General features: G+C 35.1%; 2 protein-coding genes across 2 annotated transcripts; both read right to left on the bottom strand.

Moving 5' to 3' along the window:
* Positions 1-2,878: 2,878 nt before the first annotated feature.
* LOC101888076 (uncharacterized) lies at positions 2,879-7,286 on the bottom strand. Its single transcript, XM_005184565.3, has 2 exons — positions 7,144-7,286; positions 2,879-3,319 (listed from the first exon to the last, which is right to left on the bottom strand). Exons 1-2 carry the CDS (start codon positions 7,150-7,152, stop codon positions 3,008-3,010), a joined length of 321 nt encoding a protein of 106 aa, XP_005184622.1. The 5' UTR covers positions 7,153-7,286; the 3' UTR covers positions 2,879-3,007.
* A 5,711-nt stretch (positions 7,287-12,997) lies between these two features.
* Positions 12,998-25,666, bottom strand: LOC101888256 (protein henna). Its single transcript, XM_005184566.4, has 6 exons — positions 25,507-25,666; positions 16,919-17,352; positions 16,624-16,856; positions 13,806-14,068; positions 13,517-13,746; positions 12,998-13,357 (listed from the first exon to the last, which is right to left on the bottom strand). Exons 1-6 carry the CDS (start codon positions 25,537-25,539, stop codon positions 13,195-13,197), a joined length of 1,356 nt encoding a protein of 451 aa, XP_005184623.1. The 5' UTR covers positions 25,540-25,666; the 3' UTR covers positions 12,998-13,194.
* Positions 25,667-26,860: the final 1,194 nt, after the last annotated feature.

Raw genomic sequence — 26,860 nt, forward strand, 5'->3', positions numbered from 1 at the left:
AAATTTTGACCTTTTGTGGGGGAGGTACCAGAGGGAGTGAACCGATATACCCCATCTTCACACAATTCCTTGAAGACAATCGGACACTTACATCACATTTTATAAGAATTAAAATTGTTCAAAATTATGATTCTTTTGGGGGGAAGTACTTGATGAACTGGACCGATATTGTCCATTTTCGCATCTGACCTAGCACTGATGCAAATATTAGGATTTGCAAAGTTAGAGTAAAATTGGATTATCCTTTCTCTTTCTGTGCACCAAATTATTATATTTGAAAATGATGGCACTTCCTTGACGTCGGGCTACGCTACCAGTATCACGGTAACGAGCGATGGTACGAGACACAAAAAAGTTATTCACTTTTAAATGTTGGAGTGCTCTAACGATAGCCACTTGTTGTTTTCCAGCCAAATATAAAGAAATCACGCTTGAATTGCATCAAGAATAATTTTTATACCCTCTACCATAGTATGGAGGGTATATTAAGTTTGTCATTCCCTTTGTAACACCTCGAAATACACATTTTAGACCCCACAAAGTATATATAGTCTTGATCAGCATAAAATTCTATGTCGATTTAGCGATGTCCGTCCTTCTGTCCGTCTGTGGAAATCGCTCTAGCTACCGATCGAATTGAAGTAGATTGATAAAATTTTGCTAAAATGTATGTTATGTCTGCAGAACTTTTGGTATTGAAAATGGTCCACGTTTTGGTACAGCCCCCATATTACGGTACCTCCTAATATTCTCTATTTTGATGACTTTAGCGAATTTATTCACCAGAATCGTATCAAATTTGATATTTGAAGTTCGTAATGGATACTACAGCGTACGGCAGAAAGTTGTCTGTGCAGGTCCACGTCCTCGTATGGCCCACATATAACAGTACCTTCCGATATTCGGAATTTTGACTTTATCGACATTATAACCGATTTTTTTAAGTTTCGCATTTGAATATTGTAATGGCTTATGACAAATGTTACCTACGCATGTTCATGTCGTCGTATAGACCCACGTCCTATAGCCCCCCATATAACGATATTCGGTATTTTGATAATTTTAGCGAATTTATTCTCCAGAATTGTTTTAAATTTGATATTTGAAGTTCGTAAGGAATATTACAGCCTATGACAGAAAATTGTCTGTACAGGTCCACGTCTTCGTATAGCCCCCATATAACGGTACCTCCCGATATTCGGTATTTTGATGATTTTAGCAACAATTTTCACCGATTTTTTTTTTAAGTTTCGCATTTTAATAATGTAGTGGCTTATGACAAAAGTTACCTATGCAGGTCCATGTCGTCGTGTAGACCCTTGTGTAACAGCTACATTCGGTTTTTTTTAAGATTTTAACAGAATTTTTAACGGATTTTATTGTTTTTGAAAATTTGCCAAATTCGTTCCAAATGGTGGAGGGTATTTAAAGTCGGCCATGTCGAACATACAGATTTTTTACTTGTTTTTATTTCATAATGTAAATAATGTTTATTTAACTCAAACGAACTCGTTTTTATACCCTACACCACATAGTGGTAAGGGTATTATGTCTTTGTGCATTTGTTTGTAACATGGAGAAGGAAACGAGATAGACCCATAGTCACTTTTGAGAACCTTCATAGAATCACTTTCTGAGTCGATTTATGCATGTCCGTCCGTCTGTCCGTCCGTCTGTCCGTCCGTCCGTCCGTCTGTCCATGTATTCTTGTGAACAAAATGCAGGTCGCATTTATTATCCGATTGAGATGAAATTTTCCAAACAATATTTTTTTGGCCCAAGGACGAATCCTATTGAAATTGGTGAGAATCGGATCAAATTTAGATATAGCTCCCATATATATCTTCATCCGATTTCGGGTTAAATGTGCACCAAATATCCACTATCAGTCCAAATTACCTGAATTTTGGCACACCCAACCGAGTTCGGCCTAGAAGCAAGTATATCAAATTTGGAGAAAATCGGTTCAGATATAGCTATAGCTCCCATATATATTGTTCATCCGATTTGATCTTTAAGTTCCTCACATTCCTACTATGCACTCCACAACCGTGATATTTGGTACCACGTATTAGATGGAGCACAGAAATAGCTGTTTTGAATTTTATTGAAATCGGTTCAGATTTGGATATAGCTCCCATATATATCTTCATCCGATTTCGGGTTAATTGACCACCAAATGACCAATATCAGCCCAAATGGCCCGAATTTTGTCACATGTGACCGAGATTAGCCTTAAAGCAAACACAACAAATTTGGAGAAAATCGGTTCAGAAACAGCTATAGCTCCCATATATATCTTCATCCGATTTCGGGTTAAATGTGCACCAAATGTCCACTATCAGTCCAAATTACCTGAATTTTGGCACACCCAACCGAGTTCGGCCTAGAAGCAAGTATATCAAATTTAGTGAAAATCGGTTCAGATATAAATATAGCAACCATATATATGTTTCATCCGATTTAGAATTTTAGTCCCATACATTCGTAATATTCACTCCACAACCGTGATATTTGGTACCAGGTATTAGATGGAGCACAGGAATAGCTGTTTTAAATTTTATCGAAATCGGTTCAGATTTGGATATAGCTCTCATATATATCTTCATCCGATTTCGGGTTAAATGTGCACAAAATGGTCAATATCAGCCCAAATCACCAGTCTAGAAGAAGAAGAAGAATACGTAAAATTTGGAGAAACCCGGTTCGTAAAATGCACGATAGAATTATATAGATTTTGATTTTGTACCAAATATCTCATAGAGCTCTGAAATGCCCTGTATAAACCTTTTTACGAGAGCTCTACTAAATATGCATAGTGGTGTGGGGTATCATATAGTCGGCCCCGCCCGACTTTTGAGCTTTCCTTACTGGTTAATTCTGTATCTTTGGTTAAATAGTCGATTTTATTTTGTCTATAATAAGTGAATGTATTTTTCTATAAAATCTCGTCTACATATTAATATATTCATGTTCGTTTTATATGTTTACAATTTCACTATAAATTTTACCATACAGTCGTCGAATAAGGATAAGTGTAGCTGTATGGATATCCATATCCATAACCGTAACCATAACGATGTATATAGGGATATGTAGACCAAGTGGCAGAATATCCAGGATAGGCAACCGTTGGAACGGTGGACACAGTGGGTACAGTCGGTACATAGACTCGGTTAAATTGGCGGGCAACCACTTGATGACTGTGTGCGGTTACCACCGGTGTACCAGCAGTCACTGCATACGTTGTGGGCAAGGTGTGCACCGGTATTACACTAGCTCTGACATAATAGCAGATGGCCAACACTAGGAAAATTATCTGAAAATAATATATATGTCGGTATATCAGTTAGTTTGAATTATTATTGTTTTATTTAAGTGGATTGAAATAAACGAGTTTACAATTTCGAAAAGTTTAATGTTTAATTTAATTTCTATATTTTATGCGAAAAAATTTTAATCAAAATTATAATCTCTTGTGGTTGAGGTGACGTGAAGGAGTTCGCCAATAAATTCCACAGTCACATCATTGTTGAGAGGAATATTGAGATATACCTAGTTTGAAGATAATTGCTGGCTTGTTTCCCAAGTGATGAGAGATATATGTATGTGTTGAAAATGTTGATCCCTTTGTGGGGGAAGTACCAGATGTAGTGGAACAATATATCCCATCTTCACACCAGATCTTGTGATTGGATGTGTGAAACTCGAATAGTGTCTGATATTTATTTCACATTTTATGATTTATTATTAAAAATGTTGCCCCGTTGTGGAGGAGATACCGGAAATTGTGGTCCGATACATAACATCTTAACATCAGATCGAGCCTTAATGGAAATATTAGGCTGTGCCGAGTTATGAGTTTTATGGTTATTTTAATGTTGACTCCTTTGGTTACTCGTTATTCGTCTACCCACCCTAATAATCTTTACCTAACACTCGTGTTTATAAAATTTACCTAATATACAGGGTGAGATGAAAAGACTGCAACCAACTTCAAAACTATTCCAGTGACAGTTCATTTTATTGTTTACAAGCGTAGAAAAGCATTTTGGTGAGAATTTTCCAGAAAAAATGTTATTCGCGATGAAATTCAAGCGTAATAGTGTGATTTCTTTATATTTGGCTGGAAAACCAAAAGTGGCTATCGTTAGAGCACTCCAGCATATAAATGTGAATAAATCTTTTGTGTCTCGTAACATCGCTCGTTACCGTGATACTGGTAGCGTAGCCCGACGTCAAGGAAGTGGACGGAAGAAAACAGCAACATTTGCAGAAATGGTTCGAAAGGAAACGAAGCGACTTGATCGAAACACGAATCGCCGCGGCCGAAAAATGTCTCGTGAGCTGAACATATCGCAATATTCCATTTGGCAAATATTGAAAAATGAGCTCGGAGTTAAGTCATTGAAATTCCAAAAAGAGCAAGAACTTACACCACAACAGAAAGAAAATACCCTCCACCATTTGGAACGAATTAGAAAATTTTCAAAAAAATAAAATCAATTGAAAATTCTGTTAAAATCTTTAAATTACCTAATATCGGAAGGTGCCGATATATGGGGGGATATACGCTATTGTGGACCTATATAGACAAATCTATGTCTAGGGGGTAAAGTACTCACAAGGAACTCCTTGTGTGGATTTTCATATAATTAAATTGGGAAATGTGACTAAAATCATCAAAATCCCGAATATCGGGGGTACCGTTATATGGGGGATATACGATATTGTGGACCTATAAAGACAAATACCTTTCAGGGGTTAAAGTGATCACAAAGAAATCCTTGTGTGGATTTTCAGAGAATACCATTGGAATATATAGCTAAAATCATCAAAATACCGAATAACGGGGGTACCGTTATATGGGGCTATACGATATCGTTAACCTATATAGAGAACTCTATGTCAGGGGGTGAAGTGCTCACAAAGAACCCCTTGTGTGGAATTTCAGACAATTCCGTTGAAAAATGTGCCTGAAATCATCAAAATACCGAATATCAGAGGGTACCGTTATATGGGGGATATATGATATCGTGGACCTATATAGATAATTCTCTGCCGAGGTATAAAGTACCCACAAGGAACTACTTGTGTGGATTTTCAGACAATTCCGTTGAAAAATGTGGGTAAAATCATCAAAATACCGAATATCGGGGGTACCGTTATATGGGGGATATACGATATCGTGGACCTGTATAGACAATTCTCTCTCAGGAGGTAAAGTACTCACAAGGAACTCCTTGTGTGGATTTTAAGACAATTCCATTGAAAAATATGGCTAACATCATCAAAATACCGAATAACGGGGGTACCGTTATATGGGGCAATACGATATCGTTAACCTATATAGAGAACTCTATGTCAGGGGGTGAAGTGCTCACAAAGAACCCCTTGTGTGGAATTTCAGACAATTCCATTGAAAAATGTGGATATAATCATCAAAAAACCAAATATCGGGGGTACCGTTATATGGGGGATATATGATATCGTGGACCTATATAGATAATTCTCTGCCGAGGTATAAAGTACCCACAAGGAATTACTTGTGTGGATTTTCTGACAATTCCGTTGAAAAATGTGGCTAAAATCATCAAAATACCGAATATGGGGGTACCGTTATATGGGGGCTATACGATATCGTGGACCGATATACTTGACCTGCCGATAAACTTGACCTGCCTGCAGACAAAAGAGAGATCTGTGCAAAATTTTAGCTTCCTATCTTAATTCGTTTAGACAGTAGCGTGATTACAACAGACGGACAGACGGACGGACAGGGCTAAATCGTCTTAGAATTGTCCAGCAGTTTGTAAACAAACAAAATGATCGTGGTTACTTGCCAAAGAGGTCAGCTGAAAATGTGCTCCTTCGGTTGGCCACCAGAACTCAAGCGCCGGCCATGGTGATGGTGTGGGCCGCCATAACAGCCGATGGTCGCTCTCCGCTCGTATTAATCAAACGTGGCATCAGAATAAATGCCGAATATTATCGAGAAAATATTCTGGAGGGTGCAAGTAAACATTTTGGCCGCAGACCTTAGACATTCCAACAGGACTCAGCACGCGCCACCCTAGAATGGTTACAAAATGAGGTTCCTCGCTTCATATCCTACGCACAATGGCCACGAAAATGTCCGGATACTAATCCATTGGACTATTGTGTCTGGAGTATTTTGGAATGCAAGGTTGGCATTACAAAATACCAAAGTGTCGATCACCTCAAGCAAGCGCCTCGCCGGTAAGGGGCCAAAATACCTCAAAGCAACATTCGGGCAGCGTGTGACGGTTTCATTAGAACAAATCTAAGCTTATTGCAAAATTTGATGCTATTTCCGACATTTTTTGCTAACATTCAATAAAAATTAAAAAAAATGTAAAAATTATCGCGTTTGACTTTCTTGCAGTTTTTTTATCTCATCCTGTATATAAAACATAACTCTTTTTTGGGGAAATACCAGAGGGAGTGGGTCGAAATCTACTTTAATCACACCAGATTTTGTGTTGGTAGAAATATTAGGATGTGTAAAATGTGAAGAGATGCTTATTTCTTCAAAATGTAGAACCTTTCTTGGGGAGGTACATGATGGGGTGGGTTGATATTGTACGATTTCGTAGCACTGATAAAAATATTGGAATTTGCAAAGTTTATAGAAAACTGAGGATCATTTCTTGCTTTATACTGCAAATTATATGCTGGGAAAATGTTGACCTTTTCTAGGGAAAGTACCAGAAGGAGTGCACCTATATTGTCCATCTCTGAACTCGATCAAGTTTTATAATAATATTACTATGTACCAAGCTGGGATCAAATCGGAGAGTTATCGTGCGCACAAGTCAGACAGACAGACCGACGGATACCACTAGGTCGACTCCAAATTTCCTGAAAAGGATTTGATCCAAAGAGGCATGTTTTGGCCGTATCAAATGATATATATCCTCTGTAGCCATATGGCTGAGAAAACGCGACAGCACTTAAATTGCAGGAACTTTTTTTTAAAACTTGAAATTATTAATTTTTAATTATTAATTACATTCACTATATTTCCTCATAAGTTTTTGTTCAGAACACGAATACAATTTTATTTGATTCTCTGATTCTTGCACTTTTACCACTAACACACAAATATTATTATTTTCTCACCAATTTCATGGCGTTATCCGATATTTTCAACAGCTTCGGCGATAAGTGATGAATGGTCTACACGCACCAATTAGTGACAACAATACGTTTTATATGAACACAGGTATAAATATGTCGCCCGGACGATGAATCGCGATTCATAAATTCCAATTTTTCCTTCCTCCCATGCCTATTCCACCCACCTCCACATAGATACATTGCAATTCCAAGCATTTATGCATTGCAATTCCATTCGAATGCATCACAACCCATTTGCATTAGACACAAATTCCCTAATAGGTTAGGCTTCGCGCAAATCTTGCCTAATTGTCTCTTTAAAGCGTTACAAACAAATGCCGTTCATTTGAATGTTGATATGTTGTGCATTTTTTGAACGCCTTTGGTTGATTTGATCGCTATCGATCATTTTGCTTGCAACGGAACGAGCAGCTGCAGCTTTTGGATGTCATAATTTGTATGTGCCTTGCATGCAGTTTTCAGTTTCTTGGGCAATCGGCTACTGGACACGACAGTGCATTAGTTTGTCTAACAAAATCAGTTCCATTATGGCTAAATTAATTAGAATAATACAATGTTAATATGAACTTGTAAAAATTGTGCTGTGAAATATTGTGTAAAAGAATATGCCATGGAAAAATATGCATTTACCAGAGACGTATAAAAGAGGTGTGGACCACCTACCAGGGCCTCTAAAAGATTTATTATCAATTTTGATACTATTACCTTTACGCCTGCAGAGGGTATATATGATTTGATATGGTCCAAAATGTACCTCATCTAAATAACGGTTTTATATCTTCTATCTAGGGAGAATACGATTTGGAAAATTACGGCTCATCTTAATATTCTGAAGACATACTATAACGGCAAGCTAATTCTTGTCCACGATATAGTAAAACGTGGGCTCATATGCGAAAATGGGCAATAACAACTCTTCCCGTACCTCTCCCACGAAAATTTAAAATTTTGGATTAATTGTAACTCTTATAATATATCAAATCAGTATCTAAAAAAACTGCAACAAAATCAAACGCCATAATTCTAATTTTTTTTTTGTTTTTTAGTTTTATTGAATCAAAGAAAAAAATTTCGGAAATATCCTCACATTTTAGAATAAGTTTAGATTTGTTCGAATTGGTCACTTTTAGCACGAATTATGGCCTTCAAACGGCCAATGAAACCGTTAAACGCTTGGTATGTTGCTCTGCGGTATTATGGCCCATTCCCGGCGAAGCGTTTGCTTGAGGTGATCGACACTTTGATATTTTTAGTGCCAACTTTGCTTTCCAAAATACTCCAAAAACAACGGATTGGTATCCGGAGATTTTGGTGGCCATTGTGCGCTAGAAATGAAGCGGGGAACTTCATTTTGTAACCATTCTTGGGTTGCGCGTGTTGAGTGCGATGGTGCTGATTCCTGTTGGAATGTCCAAGGTCTGCGGACACCTTCCAACATATTTTTTATACCTCCAGCCATATGGCTACAGAGGTTATATATCATTTAATAGGCCAAAACGTGCTTTATCGAACGAAATCCGTTTCAGCAGACGATCTAGCACTGTCCATCTGCTTCGTTGGCTAACTGACTAGAGTACCCGATAACTCTCGAAGGAGTATCAGATTCCGTCCAAACCATTTGGTACACACAGGTACGAGTTTTTCCTGTTGAATAGTCCAAATACATATTCTGGTCCTCTCAAAATTTAAATTGTATCAAATTTAGTACCAGTTAATACACATAAGTACGAATTTCCTAAACCAACTACATTCCTCAGTCCTAGAATGCAATAGAATTCTTATTTCTAAATTTCAGAATTCCGGCGCTATGGGTTCACTCAAATCGAAATTGTACCAAATTTAGTGCCATTTAGTACACATTTTGAAAACTACTTCTATATCCTAATCCTACATGATCAGGATTCCAGCTACCTCCAGCCATTCCTCCAAATTCAAATCTAACTAAATTTAGTACCATTTAGTACTTTTCGTATACATGAGTACACACTTCCAAAACTACATCCTTACATCGACTCTACTCTTCAACCTTGATTCCCATTCTTAATTTAAGTTTTTAGCTCTAACCGTTCACATGATACGAAACGGTACCAAATTTAGAAAATTTTTGTAATTTTCGTAGTGCGAATTTCCAAAAGCCCTTTTGTACTTCCATCATACACTCCATCAATGGTCATTATTGCAAATTTAAGAGTTCTAGCTCTACTTCTTCCTCAAACAGAAAGGTTACCATATTTAGTACCTTTTAGTACTTTTCTTGCCGTTCCAGTACGAATTTCCAAAAATCCAGGCTTATCTGAATCCTTCGGACCAAAAGTGGCCTCACCTAAAATTTTAAGATTCTAGCTTCAGCCGTTTCGTCTGGGCGTTGATGAATCGTTAAGTCAGTCAGGAGGAGGTATTGTTATAGGAAAGCATGGACCTACATGGTAACATTTTTACCAAAATTGATGATACTTCACGCCATCTCTTGATGAAATATAAGTTTGTATGAAAAGCTCTGGTTTAAGTCTGCGATGATTAGCCATGACATGTGTAATTTTGTTATTTCTGGTTTTTAACAGATGTCACTCGAAAAATTATTTTTTTTGGTTGTTTTTGTAATTTTTATATGATAACATTTTTTATTAACGAATGAAACTAATTTCAGGTGTGAAAATGGACAATATTGGTCCACTCATTTTTGTACCTCTCCCACGAAAGCAGTTTGATATGTAATGGAAAATGAATATTAAATTTTTTTATACCCTACAACACTATGTGTTGGGGGTATTATAAGTTTGATTGGGCCAGAATTTATGTAACACCTCGAAATATTGGTTTCCCATATAGGAAAGTATATATGGATCTTCCTAGCTCGCCGAGCTGAGTCGATCTAGCTATGTATGTCCGTCCGTCCGTCTGTCCATGTTAATTTGTAATCACGCTACAGGTCGCAATTATGGCCCGATCCTTACGAAATTTTGCACGAAGGTGGGGTTAGGGTCAGAATAGAAGCCTATTTCTTTTGGAGATGGACCAAATACTGAAAAAATGTCGGATTTTGCAGTAGCTATACAGGTCGCAATTATAGACCAATCGACGCGGAATTTCGCATGTAGCTAGAGTTTAGGGCGGGGAAGAAGCCTACCAATTTGGGTGGTCATCGGATAATATTTAGCGGGTAAAATAGACCATATCTTTTGTGTTGAGAAAATTCAAAATTTTTCATTAAACCGTGGATATTTTAAATCCTGTCGAAATCACAAAGCCATGACAAGGTTACTTCTGACCTTTACATTGATGTTAACATCCAACAAATCGGATTTATAACAAAATATGTTCGATATATATGTCTATCAAAGAAGATATGCTTGAAAGATATCTTATATGTCGAGAACGGCTGAAATGATTTCGACAGTTCTCATTAATTCAGAATGCCCTCTTGTTAGGAAAGAAAAAACGTCTAAAAAATCGCATAAAACTATCTCTCTAAAGATGAAAATATTGGATTTGTAATATTTTCTCATATTTTTTCAATTTTGTCATATTTTTGGCATATTTTAATTTTGAATTAAACATTTGTTAATATTTCTACAGCTAACAAAACTAAGTAGTTAAGATATCAGGATATCATATACAGATCGCATTTATGGCCCGATCCTTACGAAATTTTGCATGGGGATAAGATGAGGGTCAGAATAGATGCCTACTCTTTTTGGAGATGATCGTTATATATTTAGGGGTTGAAATGGACCAAAAAACTGCAAAATTGTCAGCAGGTCTTAATTATCGCCCGATCCTCACGCACATTTGAATGGGGGTTACCGCACATTGCAAAAGCCAAGCAGTTTCGGATGGCCATCCAAAAATATTCAATGTGTGAAATAGTTTGCCAACTTTTGTAGACTAAATACGAAAATGTCCATTCCAGTGACTTTTTGGAGAATTCACAAATGCAGGAAAGACGCACTTCTGACTATTTCGTTAACGCTGATTTCGTTGAAGAATATAGTCAAATGTCTGTATCTCATATAGATGCGTTTCAGTCAAAAACCAATAACGAAACACGATGATTTTCTTTTATTATTTGTCACAATATCTTGTGGAATTCTTTCGAGTATCTCGCCTATATAAAATTATTATAGTGTTGTAGGGTATTCAACGGTCGGCCCCGCTCGACTGTAGCCTTTGCTTATTTGTTTTTTTTTTATTAAAAAGAGAAGCATTTCCAATTATTCAGTCTAAAAACGGGCAAACTTGAAAAATATATAAAACATTAAAAGTCAAAAAATTTAGAACGATGTATAAAGTTTTACCCCAACTCGTCCAAAGAGGACGATTTTTTAATAAATCTCGTAAATTGTAAAATCAATTTTCGATTTCTTAAAACTTTGCATATGGTAATTAGATTGCGCTAGATCTGGCATGAAGGCGTGATTTGTCGTTTCACTCCCACATTTTCACAAAAACTAAAAAAATTAATAATGATAACTTGCATAAAACTCTAAATTAATTATCAGTTCACAAATAGCAATATTTATACTAATATTAGGTATAGCATGAAGTTGGAATAGGTCCGGTCCAATCTTTCTGGTTCGTCTCCCAAAAAGAGTATAGATAAATAAGTGATCAAATATTGAGGGTATGTACTTGTCAGAGCCCCCACTAAAACTATCTAACTTATTTTTATACCCTCCACCATAAATTGTATGGAGGGTGTATTAAGTTCGTCATTCCGTTTGTAACTCATTTAGACCCAACAAAGTACATATATTCTTGATCAGCGTAAAATTCTATGACGATTTAGCCCTGTCCGTCCGTCTATTGTAATCACGTTACAGTCAAAACAAATTAAGATAGGAAGCTAAAAATTATACAGATCTGTCATTCGTCAGGCAGGTTAAGTTCGAAGATGAGCAATATTGGTCCACGATATAGTATATCCCCCATATAATGGTACCCCCGAAATTCGGTTTTTTAATGATTTAGCCACATCTGAAATTCTACACAAGGAATTATTTGTGAGTATTTTACCCCCTGAAAAAGAATTTTCTATACAGTTCCACGATACCCGATATTACGGTACCCTCCCGATAATCGGTATTTTGATGATTTTAGCCATATTTTTCAATGGAATTGTTTGAAAATCCATCCAAGAAGTTCCTTGTGAATACTTTATCCTTTTAAGGAGAATTGTCTATATAGGTCCACGATATAGTATATCCCCCATATAACGGTACCTCCCGAAATTCTGTATTTTGATTATTTCAGCCAAATATGTTAATGGAATTTTCCTAAATTTCACACAAGAGGTTCCTTCTAAGAAGAATTGTCAAAATAGGTTCACATTTAAGTATAGCGGCCATATAGCGGTAACCACAGATATTCGTTATTGTCATGATTCTTGTGACATTCTTCACCGGAATTGTTCGGAACCGTTACTACAGCCTATGACACAATTAACTTATACAAAACCTCGTTTTCGTATAGCCCCCATATAATGGTTTTCATTTGTGCTGTATTTTTCGACGGATTTTTTTTTCCAAATGGTGGAACCCCTATATAATAATGCCTGCCGATATTCGGAATTTTGATGATTTTCGAGGCATTATTCACCGGAATTGTTTCAAATTTTAAGTTTAGAATCAGTGCTACAGCCTATGACCAACAATTACTAATGAAGGACCACGTCTTCGTATTGGGGTTTTTGGTTTTAGAAATCTATACTAAATCTGGAATGGTGGAGGGTATAGAAAGTTCGGTCCGGCCGAGCTTCTTTTCTACTTGTTCTTAATCAAACCGATTTCATTTTGCTCTTTCAGTGATCATATTCATACAAAAATCAAAAAAGTCAATATATTTTTACAAACATAAATATATATATTTTTTTCAGTATCTACATAAAGATGTGCGAGAGTATAAAAGGAACTAATCTAAGTATTGTTTTTTGTGGGTAAATATTATTTAAATCAAATTATAAATGCTTAACAATTAAACAATCTTTTAAATGCTACAAAATGCAACAACATCAATGTTGTTTTTTATTCCTTGGTATTAGATTTTCAATTTTTGTACAGCATTCTGCAATATTTGGAATTCGGAATTGATGTTGTTCATCAGTTCCGATATTTGATGTTTGGAATCCAACACTTCAATGCTCTGGGTGTAGGCGTTGTAGCGCACACCAAATGGACGGGGAATGGAATTGGCAAATTTACTGCAAATGAAAAAAATGTGTAAAATTGAAATCCTAAATTTTTGCTCTGTTTCAGAACTGTTTTTTTTTCGACATCATAAAGGGAATTGGTTGTTGTACTAATAAAGTTTTACATTCTTACAGTTCTGAAAAAAAAAAACATTTTTGTATGTAACTTACATAGTCTTCTCCTTGGCATTTTCAAAACTTTCGGCCACATAGTAGACTTCTTGGAATTGTGTAATGGGATATTTGGTTGTGCCGGTAATTTCAGGTTCGAAATCCTTCAATTTAGGTTTGTCACTCAAACAGTATTGCAATTCGCCGTAGGAGGAGAGCAAACCAGCGCCATACGCCTTCAGTTCACCATCTTGACGACACAGACCAAATTCAACGGTAAACCAAAAGATCTGAAATGCATATGTAAATGTTATAGATAGTAGATCCTTAAAATCTATTTGTCACTTACGGTGGCCAATTTTTCAATGTAATCATCGGGAGCGCCCAGGGAGGCAAGACCAATTTCTTGACAGAATTGTGCAAAATCAGGATCGGCAAATAGTGGCACATGACCCATCAGCTCGTGACAAACATCTGGTTCTGGTGTGTACATGGGTTTGCTGGGATGACGAATATACTGAGTGGAGTGGAAAACGCGGAAAGCAAGACCAGCAAGGAAATCACGCGACGACAAAAGACCAGCCACGGGACGTAAGGTGAAACCGGTACAATCTGCAGGAAAAAATAAAATTATTTTTTTATTGTGTATTATAATTACAGAAAGTAAAGCCAGTAACAGTAAATGATAGGGCTATACGCGTCTTAACAACATAAGATATCATTGCAAAATAATAAAACATATAAAAAAAATTAGGAAGCGGATTGTTTGTTATGGTCGAATCCCCGGTTAGAGGGGGTATATATTACTTGATACGGCCAAAACGTGCCTTATCGAAATAACGCTTTTAGGCCCTAGGTCTATTGGACCACATTTATTTCAGGACATTTTGAGTCTAGGGGTGTCGATCCGTTTGTCTGTCTGCCTGGCTGGCTGATGGTGCGCACGATAACTCTCGAAGGAAATATCCGAATTGGTCCAAACTTGACAAATCGTAATATTATTGACAAACTTAGATCGAGTACGCAGATGGTCAACATCGGCCCACTCCTTCTGGTTCCTATCCCACAAAAAATAAAAATTTTCATTTTCTGGCGCTCAAAATCATAGAGAGGGGGAAAGAAAAGAAAAGAATTATTTAATTTTGTACAATCTTTGAAAATCCCAATTTTTTTGTCAGTGCTAGGTTAGGTGCCAAAATGGACAATATCGCACAATAGTCCTAATCCATAATTTTGGCGCTCAACATATTTTCGTAACATATCAAATTTTAATATTCCATTCAAATTTTAATATTCCATCGAATTCGGAGTTGGGGAATATCGGTCCACTCCCTCGGGTACCTTCCCAACAAAATTTGAAAATTTTCAAAGAAAATAATTTACTACACAGAAAGACAAGGGATAATCCGATTTTGCTCCAACTTTGCGAATTCTAATATTTGCATCAGTGCTAGGTCATGTGACAAAATGGACAATACCGGTGCACTCCATCAAGTACCTTATAACTTTAATAAAATGTGATGTAAGTGTCCGCTTGCCTTTAAATTACACACATCACAATACATGGTGAGATGAAAAAAATTAAACCAAATTCAGACTGCAACATTCCATTCGCAAAATATTGAAAAATGAGCATGGTGTAAAGCCATTAAAATTCCAAAAATGCTAGAACTTACCGCAACTAAAAGAAAATGGACTCAAAAGAGTTAAAGAGTTGCTTCGCTTGGCCGAAAGTGGTGAACTGTCGAATTTGGTTTTCTCCGATGAGAAAACATTCATTGTCCAGCAGTTTGTAAACAAACAAACTTGCTAAAGCGGTCAGCTGAAAATGTGCACCTTCGGTTGGCCACCAGAACTCAAGCGCCGGCAATGGTGATGGTGTGGGCCGCCATAACAGTCTCTCTCCGCTCCTATTAATCGACCGAGACATCAGAATAAATACCGAATATTATCACGAAAATATTGTGGAGGTTGTATTAAAGCCTTGGGCACGCAAACAATTTGGCCGCATTACTTGGACATTCCAACAGGACTCAGCACGCGCCACCGAAGAATGGTTACAAAATGGGGTTCCTCGCATCATTTCCAGCGCACAATGGCTACCAAAATCTCCGGATACCAATCCGTTGGACTATTGTGTCTGGAGTATTTTGGAATGCAATGTTGGCACTAAAAAATACCAAAGTGTCGATCACCTCATGCAAGCGCTTGGCCGAGAATGGGCCAAAATAAAGCAGAGCAACATTCGGGCAGCGTGTGACGGTTTCATTGGCCGTTTGAAGACCATAATTCGTGCCAAAGGTGACCAATTCGAACAAATCTAAACTTATTCTAAAATTTGATGCTGTTATAAAGAATGTAGATATTCGACTATTCCTTCTGGTACCTCCCCCACAAAGGGACAAAGTTTTGAATAACCAAAACGATCATAAAAACCAAAATAAGTATTCGGCTCTCTTCAAATTACACACATCACAATCTTTTTTTTTAACCCAAGGTCTGGTGTGATGTTGGCATATATCAGTCCGCTCTTTCTGGCATCTCCCCCCAGACCGTCAGAATTTTGAGTATCCATGGAGCTCATAAAACGCGAAATTAATCCAGCTTTCTTCAAATTGTACACATTCAAATATTTTTGCCAACGCAAGATCTTTTGTGAAGATGATGGTACCTCGCCCACAAAGGGTCACAATTTCCGATGGTTATATCTGTCATAACTGGCGAAGCAAGTCTTTACAATTGAAATCTGATATGAATATATGATTTATCGGAATTTATGATTTCGCATTATAGTGGATATGAATGTTCGGTTTCCTTCAAATTTTGCACATAACATTATTTATATCAGGTGAAGTGGGAAAATGAAATGCTTCGGTCGGCAACATCTGGTACCTCACGCATATTTTAACATAAAAAGTCCAATATAGTCTAAAGCCAGCACGTCGCAATATTTATAGCATATTTATTTAGGTCCGATACGAAATAGACAATATTGGCCCATTGCTTCGGAACCCACTACAAAAAGGGTCAACGATTTGAATAATCATGACAGAAGTCGAAATATATTTAACTGATCGAACATTGGCAAAGATTATACATCTCCTCAAATCCGACAGATTCTTTTTAATATGTTTTTTTTTAATTTTAATAATATTTGGCTACCTTACCTTTCAAGAAATTGGAAACATCTTCCAATTGTGGAATGTTATCCTCACGGAAGCCGCAATTATCGACCAATAAGGGGAAAACGTGATTATATTCCTTGCAGGCATGGGTTTTATACAGCTTTGTCAAATGTCTGAACATAATACCCCAGGTTTCCACCTCCTCTGGTGTGTAATCGACATGGGGCAAAGGTTGGCCATGTTTGTAGTTATAGGCAATATCGGCAAAATATTTCCTACAGACAAAGAAAATTTTAAATTCTCGTTTTTAATAATAAAAAAATATGAAAATTGTTACCTTCTCTCACGGTATTTTTGATCGGTGAAACCCGGATGATCGGAATCCAATTCAGCACCATAGCTCAAAATCTGATTGGCAAAACGATCCAAATCGCGAATTCTGCGTGGGAACCATGGTACAGCCGACAGATTGTCTTTGTAATCTCTGGAAATGATGTTGAAATATGAACAGGTCTCTCGCAACTCCTCAATGGCACTGCCCAAACCACCCGTACGGCCATCACATTCCACAAAGAATTCATAGCCAGGAACACGCAATGAGGAACGCGATTCAATATGGACCAAGTTGACATTATGTTTCTTGAAGATTTTCAAGGACTTGGCCAGTGAACCACTGCTTTGGTCTTTCGTAGAGAATACCAGGCATGTGTTGTGGGCCTCCTTGCCCTCCATACCCTCGGCAATGTAGGGTGTACCCTCAATGCGGGTAGGCTAGGGGAAAAAGTAATCAATGGAAAGCAAATCATTAGTGTGGGGCATGGGAGTGGAATGGAATGTCTTATCACAAATCTTAGGGATTTTTTGCGTTTCAATTGTTTGTGCAGTGCTAGCAAAATATCGCTTATTTTGCTTTTAATAAATCCATAAACGTATTGAGATTTCTTTATTAAGAAAATAAAGCATTAATTCGCAGCATGAGATTCTTCTGGGTGTCTTATCAGTTGATGATTTAGAAGAAATGTTATTTTTGGCAATTTTATGGTTTTAGTCTTACAGTGAGTGACACGCCTCTTTAAGATTTCGTGATTGTGGTGTAGGGTTAGGATGATAATATTTTAATGAGCATGTATGTGTCAAGTCGTTGTGGACAAAATTCTATATCAATTTTTAAGAATTATCAGGAAATGTACTGATTTTTTTTTTGTTTGCCACATAACATAATTTTGATATTTTTTATTGTTAGAAATAGAATAATACATTCGTTTGTGTTTTTTTTTTTTAATTTGCAAAAATCACCATATTATTTAATGTTGTTTTTTTTATTTTTTTATTATACTATATTTATTTTCAATTGTTGACATAATTGTCAGATTTTATTGTTTTCCCCAATTTTTTCTAATCATGCTATTTTGAATTTCTAGATTATTCGATTTAATTTTTTCTAATCAACACAAATAACTTGCAAACTTGTTATTTCAATTTTGATATTAGAAAAATATATAAAATTGTTTACTTCTGTTTGTATATAAATTGCTTAATTAATCGACAATTTATGGAAATTATACAAAACGTTTCAATTTAGCGCCATATTCTAAAACAAACAATATTATGTGAAGAAATTAGTTGAAGATTTGAAATGTCTGTTGCCGGTGTCGGGAGAAAATAAGATAAGATAACACTTTCGGTTATAGAATAAATGAATATTCATGTTTTTTTATAAAACGTCTCAGACTTTTGTGTGATTTAATATCGTATAAACTGAAGTATCCATAATTTTAACTTATAAAAATGTTCATAATTTTATTTTATGTAATATATATAAATTTCGTGTAAATTTATTCATATGAATTGAGACGGAGATTTTAAAATATTTAAACTGTTATTTATTGAAAATTAAAGACAACATCTTTAGTAAACACAGCCAGTTCTTTAATAATACTAATCCACGGAATATTAAATTGTTGACCAGAAAAACAAAAAAATCAAATAAAGTAATACAATAAATCCTCTACATATTACAGTTTTTCACGTAATGCCCATTTCTTTCTCCAGAAATTTGAAAAAAAATATGATTTGTTTTTCAAAATAATTCAAATTGTCGACTTTGGAAAAAGATGAAGATCCTGCGTAGGATATCCCAGACAAAAAACAATGGAACTGATAAGAATTGGTGGCTCTTTCCGAAACCTAGATATTCACTGCCTTACCCCCTGGTAAACATTACCATCGTTCTCCACTAATAAACAAAAGTTGTTTTTATAAAAACAACAATAAAGGGATTAAGCCTGACCATTTTGCAACAACATTTTCATAGTTTTATTTCCTACATAAATTTAAATATAAATTGAGACGGTCATTTGCTAATATTTAAACTGTTATTTAATGAAAATAAAAAAAAATCTTTATCAAATTAAGACAGTTCTTTAAAAATTCTATTTCATGGAATATTGATTTTTCGACCAAAAAACTCGGTTTCTCCGACAAATGTATACCCCAGCCTTGAGTTATGATTATTCTAACTGTTAACCCTTTATTGGGGAGGCTCCGAAGCAGTCCTATGACTGATATAAATATTACAACGTGCCAGATTTGGACTATATCGACTACTTCCTATACTTTATGCGAGATATGTGCATTTTTTTTTGGAAAATGTGGAAATATGCCTGAGGTACCAGATATAGGGGACCGAAGTACTTCACTTCATGTAATGCAGATAAAAATATTGGTCTGTGCAAAATTTAAACGAAATCGAACATTTATATTCAATTTTATGCGAAATCACAAATACCGATAAATTACATATTCATATCAGATTTCTGGTTAAGAGAAACATTTAGACCCTTTATGGTGGAGGTACTTGATGGAGTGGACCAATATTGTTAATTTTAGCACTGGCAAAAATATAGAGATGTACCAAGTTAGAGCAAAATCGGATTATCCTTTCTCTTTATGTGCAGTAAATTATTTTCTTTGATAATGTTGGCATTTTGTGGGATACCAGAAAGAGTGGACCGATTTTGCCCATCTCCGAACTCGATCTAAGTTTGACCATAATATTACGATGTACCAAATTTAGACCAAATCGGATACTTCCTTCGAAGATGGTTTTGGAAATATGTACTAAAAATCAAAAAGTACTAAATGGTAGAACATTTGGTATATGAGCAGGGATAGATCTGGAAATCTGAAATATGGTGTTGGGGTTACTTTTTGTGAGGTGTGAAAAGTACTAACTGTTACTAAATTGGGTAATTAGAGAGGAGATAGAGTTGTAAATCGGAAGTTTAGTAAGAGGGTCTTTGATGTTGTGTAGGATTGAGGAACTAAAGGTTTTATGGAAATTCGAAAATAAGTGTGAAAAATAATGCACTAAATTCGAGTAAAGATAATTAAGGACGTAGGATTGATATAACTATGTAGTTTTGGAAATGTATTATATGTGAGAACTGTGCTTAATGGTACAAGAAGTGTACTGGAAATGTGTACAAGAAGTGTGCTAAGTACACAGGTACTCAGTGGTACTAAATTTTATATAGAGCGCAAGAAAAGAACTAGAAATATGAATGTTGGTATAGTGATCACTGTGACGGTATAGCCTTTAGCTAAGGCGGAAACCCATAATGTAAAATGTACGAAAAGTACTTAATTATAAATGATACTTATGATACTGCGTGTGTGAAAAGGTACAATTTTTTGAAATACGTATTATATAGTGTACTTAATTGTATACTTAATTGTACTCATTGAACTATTAAATATATGAAATATATTTATGTTTTACAAAGGAAGAAAAATAGAATGTTACCAACTTTTGCATATATATTTGACAAATTCGAATGCCGAAGGTATATATCTGTTGCAATAGCATTTGAAACTTTGTAACTAGTTTTCAATACCAATCATCTTAGACAAAAATTTCAAAGCTCTACATCAGATAGTATGGGATGTTTCTTGATTTCATAAATGAAGGGTATACAAATGTTATACGTCGATCCATATTTTAGCAAAGGCCTTACAAAGTTACCTCCTGTTTTTATTTGAATACCCCACACACAATTTCAATTCAAATTTTTTAACCAACTCCCATCGATTTTGAAATAATTAAAGCTTTTTTGTGGTGGAGGCTAACGTACGAGCCGTTTTTACATTTATTTGTTAAAACAATATTTCTTTATTTGGATAATTTATTAATTGATTGTGTATTTATTTACTTATTAATTTGGTTTTTATTAATTATTAATTTTTTAAAGGTGTTTTTTAATAAGGGTTAATATTCCAGAACAAAAAAAAATATGGGAAACTATAAGGACTTATGACTCTTCCAGAAACTATTTTTTGTTTTACTCCCATTGCTTACTATTGACAAATTTTCTAATTTGCTATCAACTGGAAGTCACAAAAGTTAAATTAAAATCATTGGGCTAGCATTTGTCCGGCCATAGAGGTACTCTAACAACTAGAATTTGAAATAAAAATTACGATGCATATTATCAGAAAAGGCGGTGGAAACCGATTCTTCTGCGTTAGTGCTATATAAAAATAATGGATTCTTTTGGCGTTTTTGGCTATCTGAGAAAATTCATTTGGGCCAACAAATTCAGGCCAAACCACTTTGTAAGTTAATAAAGTGCTCATAATAAAATTGTGATTCTATTTTTTTGAAGGTATGTGAAAAAAATCTTCAAACTTTTATTCCGAAAGCTATACTGAGTAGATTATTTATTACATAGATTTCCCCCTGCCCCCTTGAGGATTTCCAACTATATGTTTTAAATCTTTCAATGGAATATTTCATTTTTCAAATTTCTATTTAATTTCTTATCAACCCTTATTAGACAACTACAATTTGAGATTAATTCCTCATCACGATATTCATTAAAAAAAGAGACGTATTTAAATTTAAATTTATTTAAGTCGCAAAGCCATTGTTATGTTAAATCAGCAAAATTTAAACGTCAACAAATATTATTGTTGATAGATGTCAATAAAAGAAACAAAGATTTGCTGACAGTTACAATTGTTTTCAGATGTTTTCTATATTAAAAAACAAGTAATTGTTTTCATTAGTAAATGCATGAATTTACATATGGAAAGAAATATATATTAACCCTAAAAACAAGGAGGGGTCTTAAAAGTCACTGTTAGATAGTTTTCACTGTTATAGATCTTAGTCAGGGTCTGTGATTTGAATGGCTTACAACTTTTCCACTTTAAGTGGACCAGCTAGCCACTAATGTTTGTGTTTTCTAAACAGAGGGGGTAAATTATTAAGTGTCTTGTTTTAACATTATTATCGAAGTTCATTGTAATGTAAACTATTAAACAAAGACATTAAAGTTAATCGTTTCATTTTAATTGGGCCCAGACATTTTCTATTGAAATTCATTGGCATCACAAACAATGAAACAGACAAATCTGGCACGTGACACTTGATCTTGGAAACATGGGCGAGACATCAACAATTATAACGAACGTGATACTTGCAGTCGTCTACGGATGTTGGACAATTTATGGATTTTTAATGATCGTATATTACATTTTAATGCTCATAAACATGTTCAATTTACATATTAAATATGTAAACATATCAGGTTACTCTAATCTTATAGCTATACCATGTGCTACTGCGACAGATACGAAGTGCAGCATTGGCAGATACAAGAAAATCAAATTCCATTATATTCAAACATGAATACAACTATTTTGATGAATTTCGAAAAAAAAGAAAGAACGAAAAGGAGGTGAATTTAACTTATTTGGACCAAAATCGATTCTATCTGTCCGTCGGTATATCTGGCGTGTTGGCTGGTGCAATAACTCTCGAAGGGAGTATTCGATTTGGTCCAAACATTGGTACATCGTAATATTATTATCAAACTTAAATCGAGTTCGGAGATGAGAAATACCGGTCCACTACTTCTGGTACCTCCCACACAAATGGTCACATTTTCACAAAAAATAATTTATCTTATACATCAAGAGAGCATCATCCAATTTTCTGCAATCTTTGGGAGCCTAATATTTTTATCAGCCCTAATTGAGGTCTGAAAAATAGATAATATCGGCCTACTCCATCAAGTACCTGTCCCACAAAGGGCAAACATTTTGAATAAATTGAACTTTTATAAGATGTAAAAAAATAGTCCGAATTTCGTCAAATTTAGCATATCCTTATATTTCTACCAACACAAGATCTGGTATGAACAACGGATGAAAATGGACACTTGTTTTGGTACCTCCCCCACATCACGTGGAAATGAGCATCCAATATCTTTCAAACTCGGCACATTCCAATATTCCTGTCAATAAAAGTTGGGATGTGAATATGGTGAATATATCGGACAACTCCTTTTCATGCCTGTTCTACAAGAGTCAAAATTTTGAATAACGACGTTCATAAAATAAGTACACATCAAAATGATCATCCGATTCTCTTCAAATTTCACACATCCTAATGTTTCTTCCAACGAACCATCTGGTGTTAAGATGATATTAATCGGATCACCCCTCACCCAGAATAGAGAAGAGTAGTAGTGACTGACTGAAAATCAACGCCCAAACATAACAGCGGTAGCTAGAATCTTGAAATATTGCATGAGGGTCAGACGTGGTGTGTAGGATAAGACTGGGTATTTGGAAAGTGGTACTAAAAGGATACGGTACGTACTGAGATTTAATAAAAATTAAATATTTTTATTGCACAAACGGAATGAGCTAGAATTCTGAAATTTTGAATGAGAGTTACTTACGGAGTGCAGGATAGATGTACTAAAAGGTTTTTTTTGGAAATTTGAACTTTATGTTTACTAAAAGTACTAAAATTCTAAAATGATGCCATTTGGTATTATGTGAGAAGATAGAGCTAAAACTTGTAGTTTGGAATCACGGTTGGAAAGTAATTTTGATATAAGAAGGTGGTTTTGGAAATGTGTACTAAATTGTACTAAATTTGAGACAGTATGTTTTAGTGTGAACGAGTAAGGCTGGAATTTTTAAAGTTTGCATTGTGGTCCCTGTTGTCGATAGGTTTGTGATAAAGAGGTAATTATGAAAATGCTCAATAAAGTGCAAAAATTACTAAATTCTACTATATTTGGTACAATTTGGTACTGGGTGAACAGATAATGCTTGAAATCTGAAATTTGGGCACGATAAAAATCTATAATAGGAGATTTGGCAGGGGTTTGAAAATGGGCCCTATATTTGTACGAAAAGTACTAAATGATTCTAAAATTCGTATTGGGTGAAGGGATAGGGCTGGAATCCTTATATTTGATATTGAGATCTATATTAGTATCTGGAATTGAGATACGGAGGTGCGTTTGGAATTATGTACTATAATTGTTCGAAAAGTACTAATGGGACCTATATTTGGTATTAGATGGAGAAACAAAGCTGAAACCCTGAAATTTGATGTGGAGGTCTCCGTTGGCATCTGGGAGTAAGATTTGGAATTGTGTTTGGAAATGCGTACAATAGTTGTTCGGAAAGTACTAAATGTCGTATTGAATGAACGGGGAGTGGGGACTGGAATCCTCAAATTCGATATTATAGCAAAAGTACTATTTGGTAAAGTACAAAACTTCTAGGGTACAATGGCTGTTCGGAAAGCACTAAATGGTACCAAATTTTGTATTGAATGAAGGGGTTGGCTGGAATCTTCAATTACGATATTACACCAAAGTACTATTTGGTATTGAGTGAATGTATAGAACTGGAATCTGAAAATTTGGGGTCTCTTTTGGTATCAGGTATTGAGACATGGAAGTGGTATTGAAAAACTGTACGAAAAGTTCTAAATTTGGATCACAGCTGGTGTTTAGGTCTGAAAGATGTAGATTGTTTTGAACATGCGCAAAAATGTTACAAAATTTGGCATTGGGTTAAGGGATAAGGATACTTCATAATCTAATGGATTTTCACAGTATTTATCGCACAGTGGCATTTCCTTTGAAATGTTCACAAACAGTGTCCAATATTTCAGAAGCTGTTTTTTGTAATTTGCTAAGTTTGGACAAAATTTACCACCGCTGGCAGAATTATTGAGAACACCAGCCAGATCCACTAGATCGAATATAAATGTCCTGAAAAAGATTGTATCCAAAGAATCATAGGGTACACAGTATAGCCATAAATCATAGGGCATAAAAATTAAAAGAGTCTCAATTGGAATATTCGAACTTTTTAGTGCCTTCGTACAACGAACTGGCAAAGTTAACATTAAGTCAACATTAAATGTTGAATTATTTCCAAACTTTTAGTCCCCAAAATAGTTTCCAAATCCTTATTTGATTATGTCGTTGTTTCCATTTTACCAAAATGAAAATTTTATTGTGAAAGTAGTCCTTAAGCATAGTATAGGGTATAAAATACGGAATTTAAAATAAAACTTATAAAATAAATTTCAGTTGAAGAAAATTAAAAAAAATAGAATTAAATTCCAAACACGAAACCACATTACTTAACCACTAACTCATGATTTATTACTTAAACACTATCTCATATTTGTGTGAAAAATTCCACTTGTAGGCTATTAAATTCTTATGCCATAAATATTATTTCGAAATTTCACCAAAATACATTAATTATTCGATTAAAATCCGGAAATCTTCGTATTATTCTGCCCGGTTAAGCAGATGCTAATTTTCAAATTTCTTTAAAATGGACTTGCTATTTTTAAACTTTTTATATCTAGCAACGGACTGGTTCCAAATTGTTATATTTTTATAACTTTGTTTGTTTCATTTGCAATTTAATGGAATTATTTCAGAAGACATGCGGCGCCTTGAGTCTAGCTTCGAATATTTATATATGCGAATAAGATATATATTTGCCATTTATTTTTCTTTTTTTTTTTCAAACAAAACACTTTTCTTTTTAAATTTTCCATGAATCTTTTTAAAGCCATCATTTGTTAACACCAACCTTTTCAAACGATTGTTGACGTTGCATCATCATTTTGGCTGCTCAACAATTCTCAATCACTGTATAGATTTTCGAAGATTTATTTCACTTGTTTTTCACTCCCGTTTCAAAAGGAACTCTTTAACGATCAATGGTTAAATAATAACTAAAGCCCACTTGAAGACCATCACATGTTTAAATAGACTCACGGCGATCGGGATTCAAAACGCAAAGAAATCTCAAAAGAAAAAACCAAAATAAAAAAAAAAAAAAACAAACAAACATGGCCTGCACTGAATTCTGACAGATTGGACGTAATTAAATTTAAATTAGTATTGGTCTTTCTAAAGTACGATTATATTGAATGAAAGATGAAGAAAAAAAACAGCTCACATGCATTCACACATACTCACATCCCCATCAACAGATCGTTCTGAACCAGAATTGATAATAACGTTTGGCCCGTCGTCCGCCACTCAACGTTCGATGGATCGATCCACTCGCAGCAGCCAACGCCAGCAGTGAATAGTTACACCAAGAGGTTATCTCTCAATATGTTTTCGTTTCCAAACAGCGACCTGTTGTTAGTTAATGCTGCCTCAGCCACTGCCGTGGTCTTGCTACCGTTTCTGTCCAGCTAGCGGTGTCACCATGCCCCTCCTGTTCTGTCGCTTACTTTCGAGCTATGATTATTAATATTTAGCCTGCTGTATATTTAATTAATTTTACTGCTCCATAAAAATTAAGAAAAAAAAGTCTCGTCTTAGAAAAAAAAAAAAAACAAAATTAAATCAAATGTTCAACACACGATGATGGGTTTAAAAATAAAATTAATGATTTTAAAAACCTGGTGGCATAATAAATTATTGATATCGAAATAATATTAGATATAGAATAATTTGTTTATATTGCCGCCTGTTTTATATTATATAACCTTATGGCCCATGACAACCTCTGAAAATCATAAATCAGAACGTATCAGTGAGGTTTTCCATAATAGTCTCTGCTCTCTGGGAACTCTCAATGTCAAATAACAGCTCATTCGTTTGGAAATTTTCCCAGAAACAAGGAAAATTACCAAATAATAGTTGGTATCTCAAATTATTCAGTTTTGTTTTCTTGTTTCTGAGAAAAATTATTTGGTTGAAATTTTTTCTCAGAAACAAGACAACAAAAATTAATAATATAAGATACCAACTATTATTCGGTAATTTTCCTTGGTCTTTTTTGACATTTAGGGTTCCCGGTGAGTTGGGGCTACATACTCTATTGCGGGAAACCCCACAACTAATTTCGAATATTTTGAGCTACTGTTGTGGAGGGTATAAGTATTATTTGTTGAATATAATTGGAGAGCTTAGACAAGCATTTTTAT

This window comes from Musca domestica, unplaced genomic scaffold (assembly GCF_030504385.1).
Source record: "Musca domestica strain aabys unplaced genomic scaffold, Musca_domestica.polishedcontigs.V.1.1 29, whole genome shotgun sequence".
Lineage (NCBI taxonomy): Eukaryota > Metazoa > Arthropoda > Insecta > Diptera > Muscidae > Musca > Musca domestica.

Bases quoted from the DNA above. Each gene is read 5' to 3' on its own strand.
- LOC101888256 (XM_005184566.4), bottom strand. From the start codon at position 25,539: ATGATGATGCAACGTCAACAATCGTTTGAAAAG. The intron at 17,353-25,506 runs GTTGGTGTTAAC...TTTTTCCCCTAG, and splicing joins GTCAACAATCGTTTGAAAAG to CCTACCCGCATTGAGGGTAC. The intron at 13,358-13,516 runs GTAAGTTACATA...TTTCATTTGCAG, and splicing joins AATGCCAAGGAGAAGACTAT to TAAATTTGCCAATTCCATTC.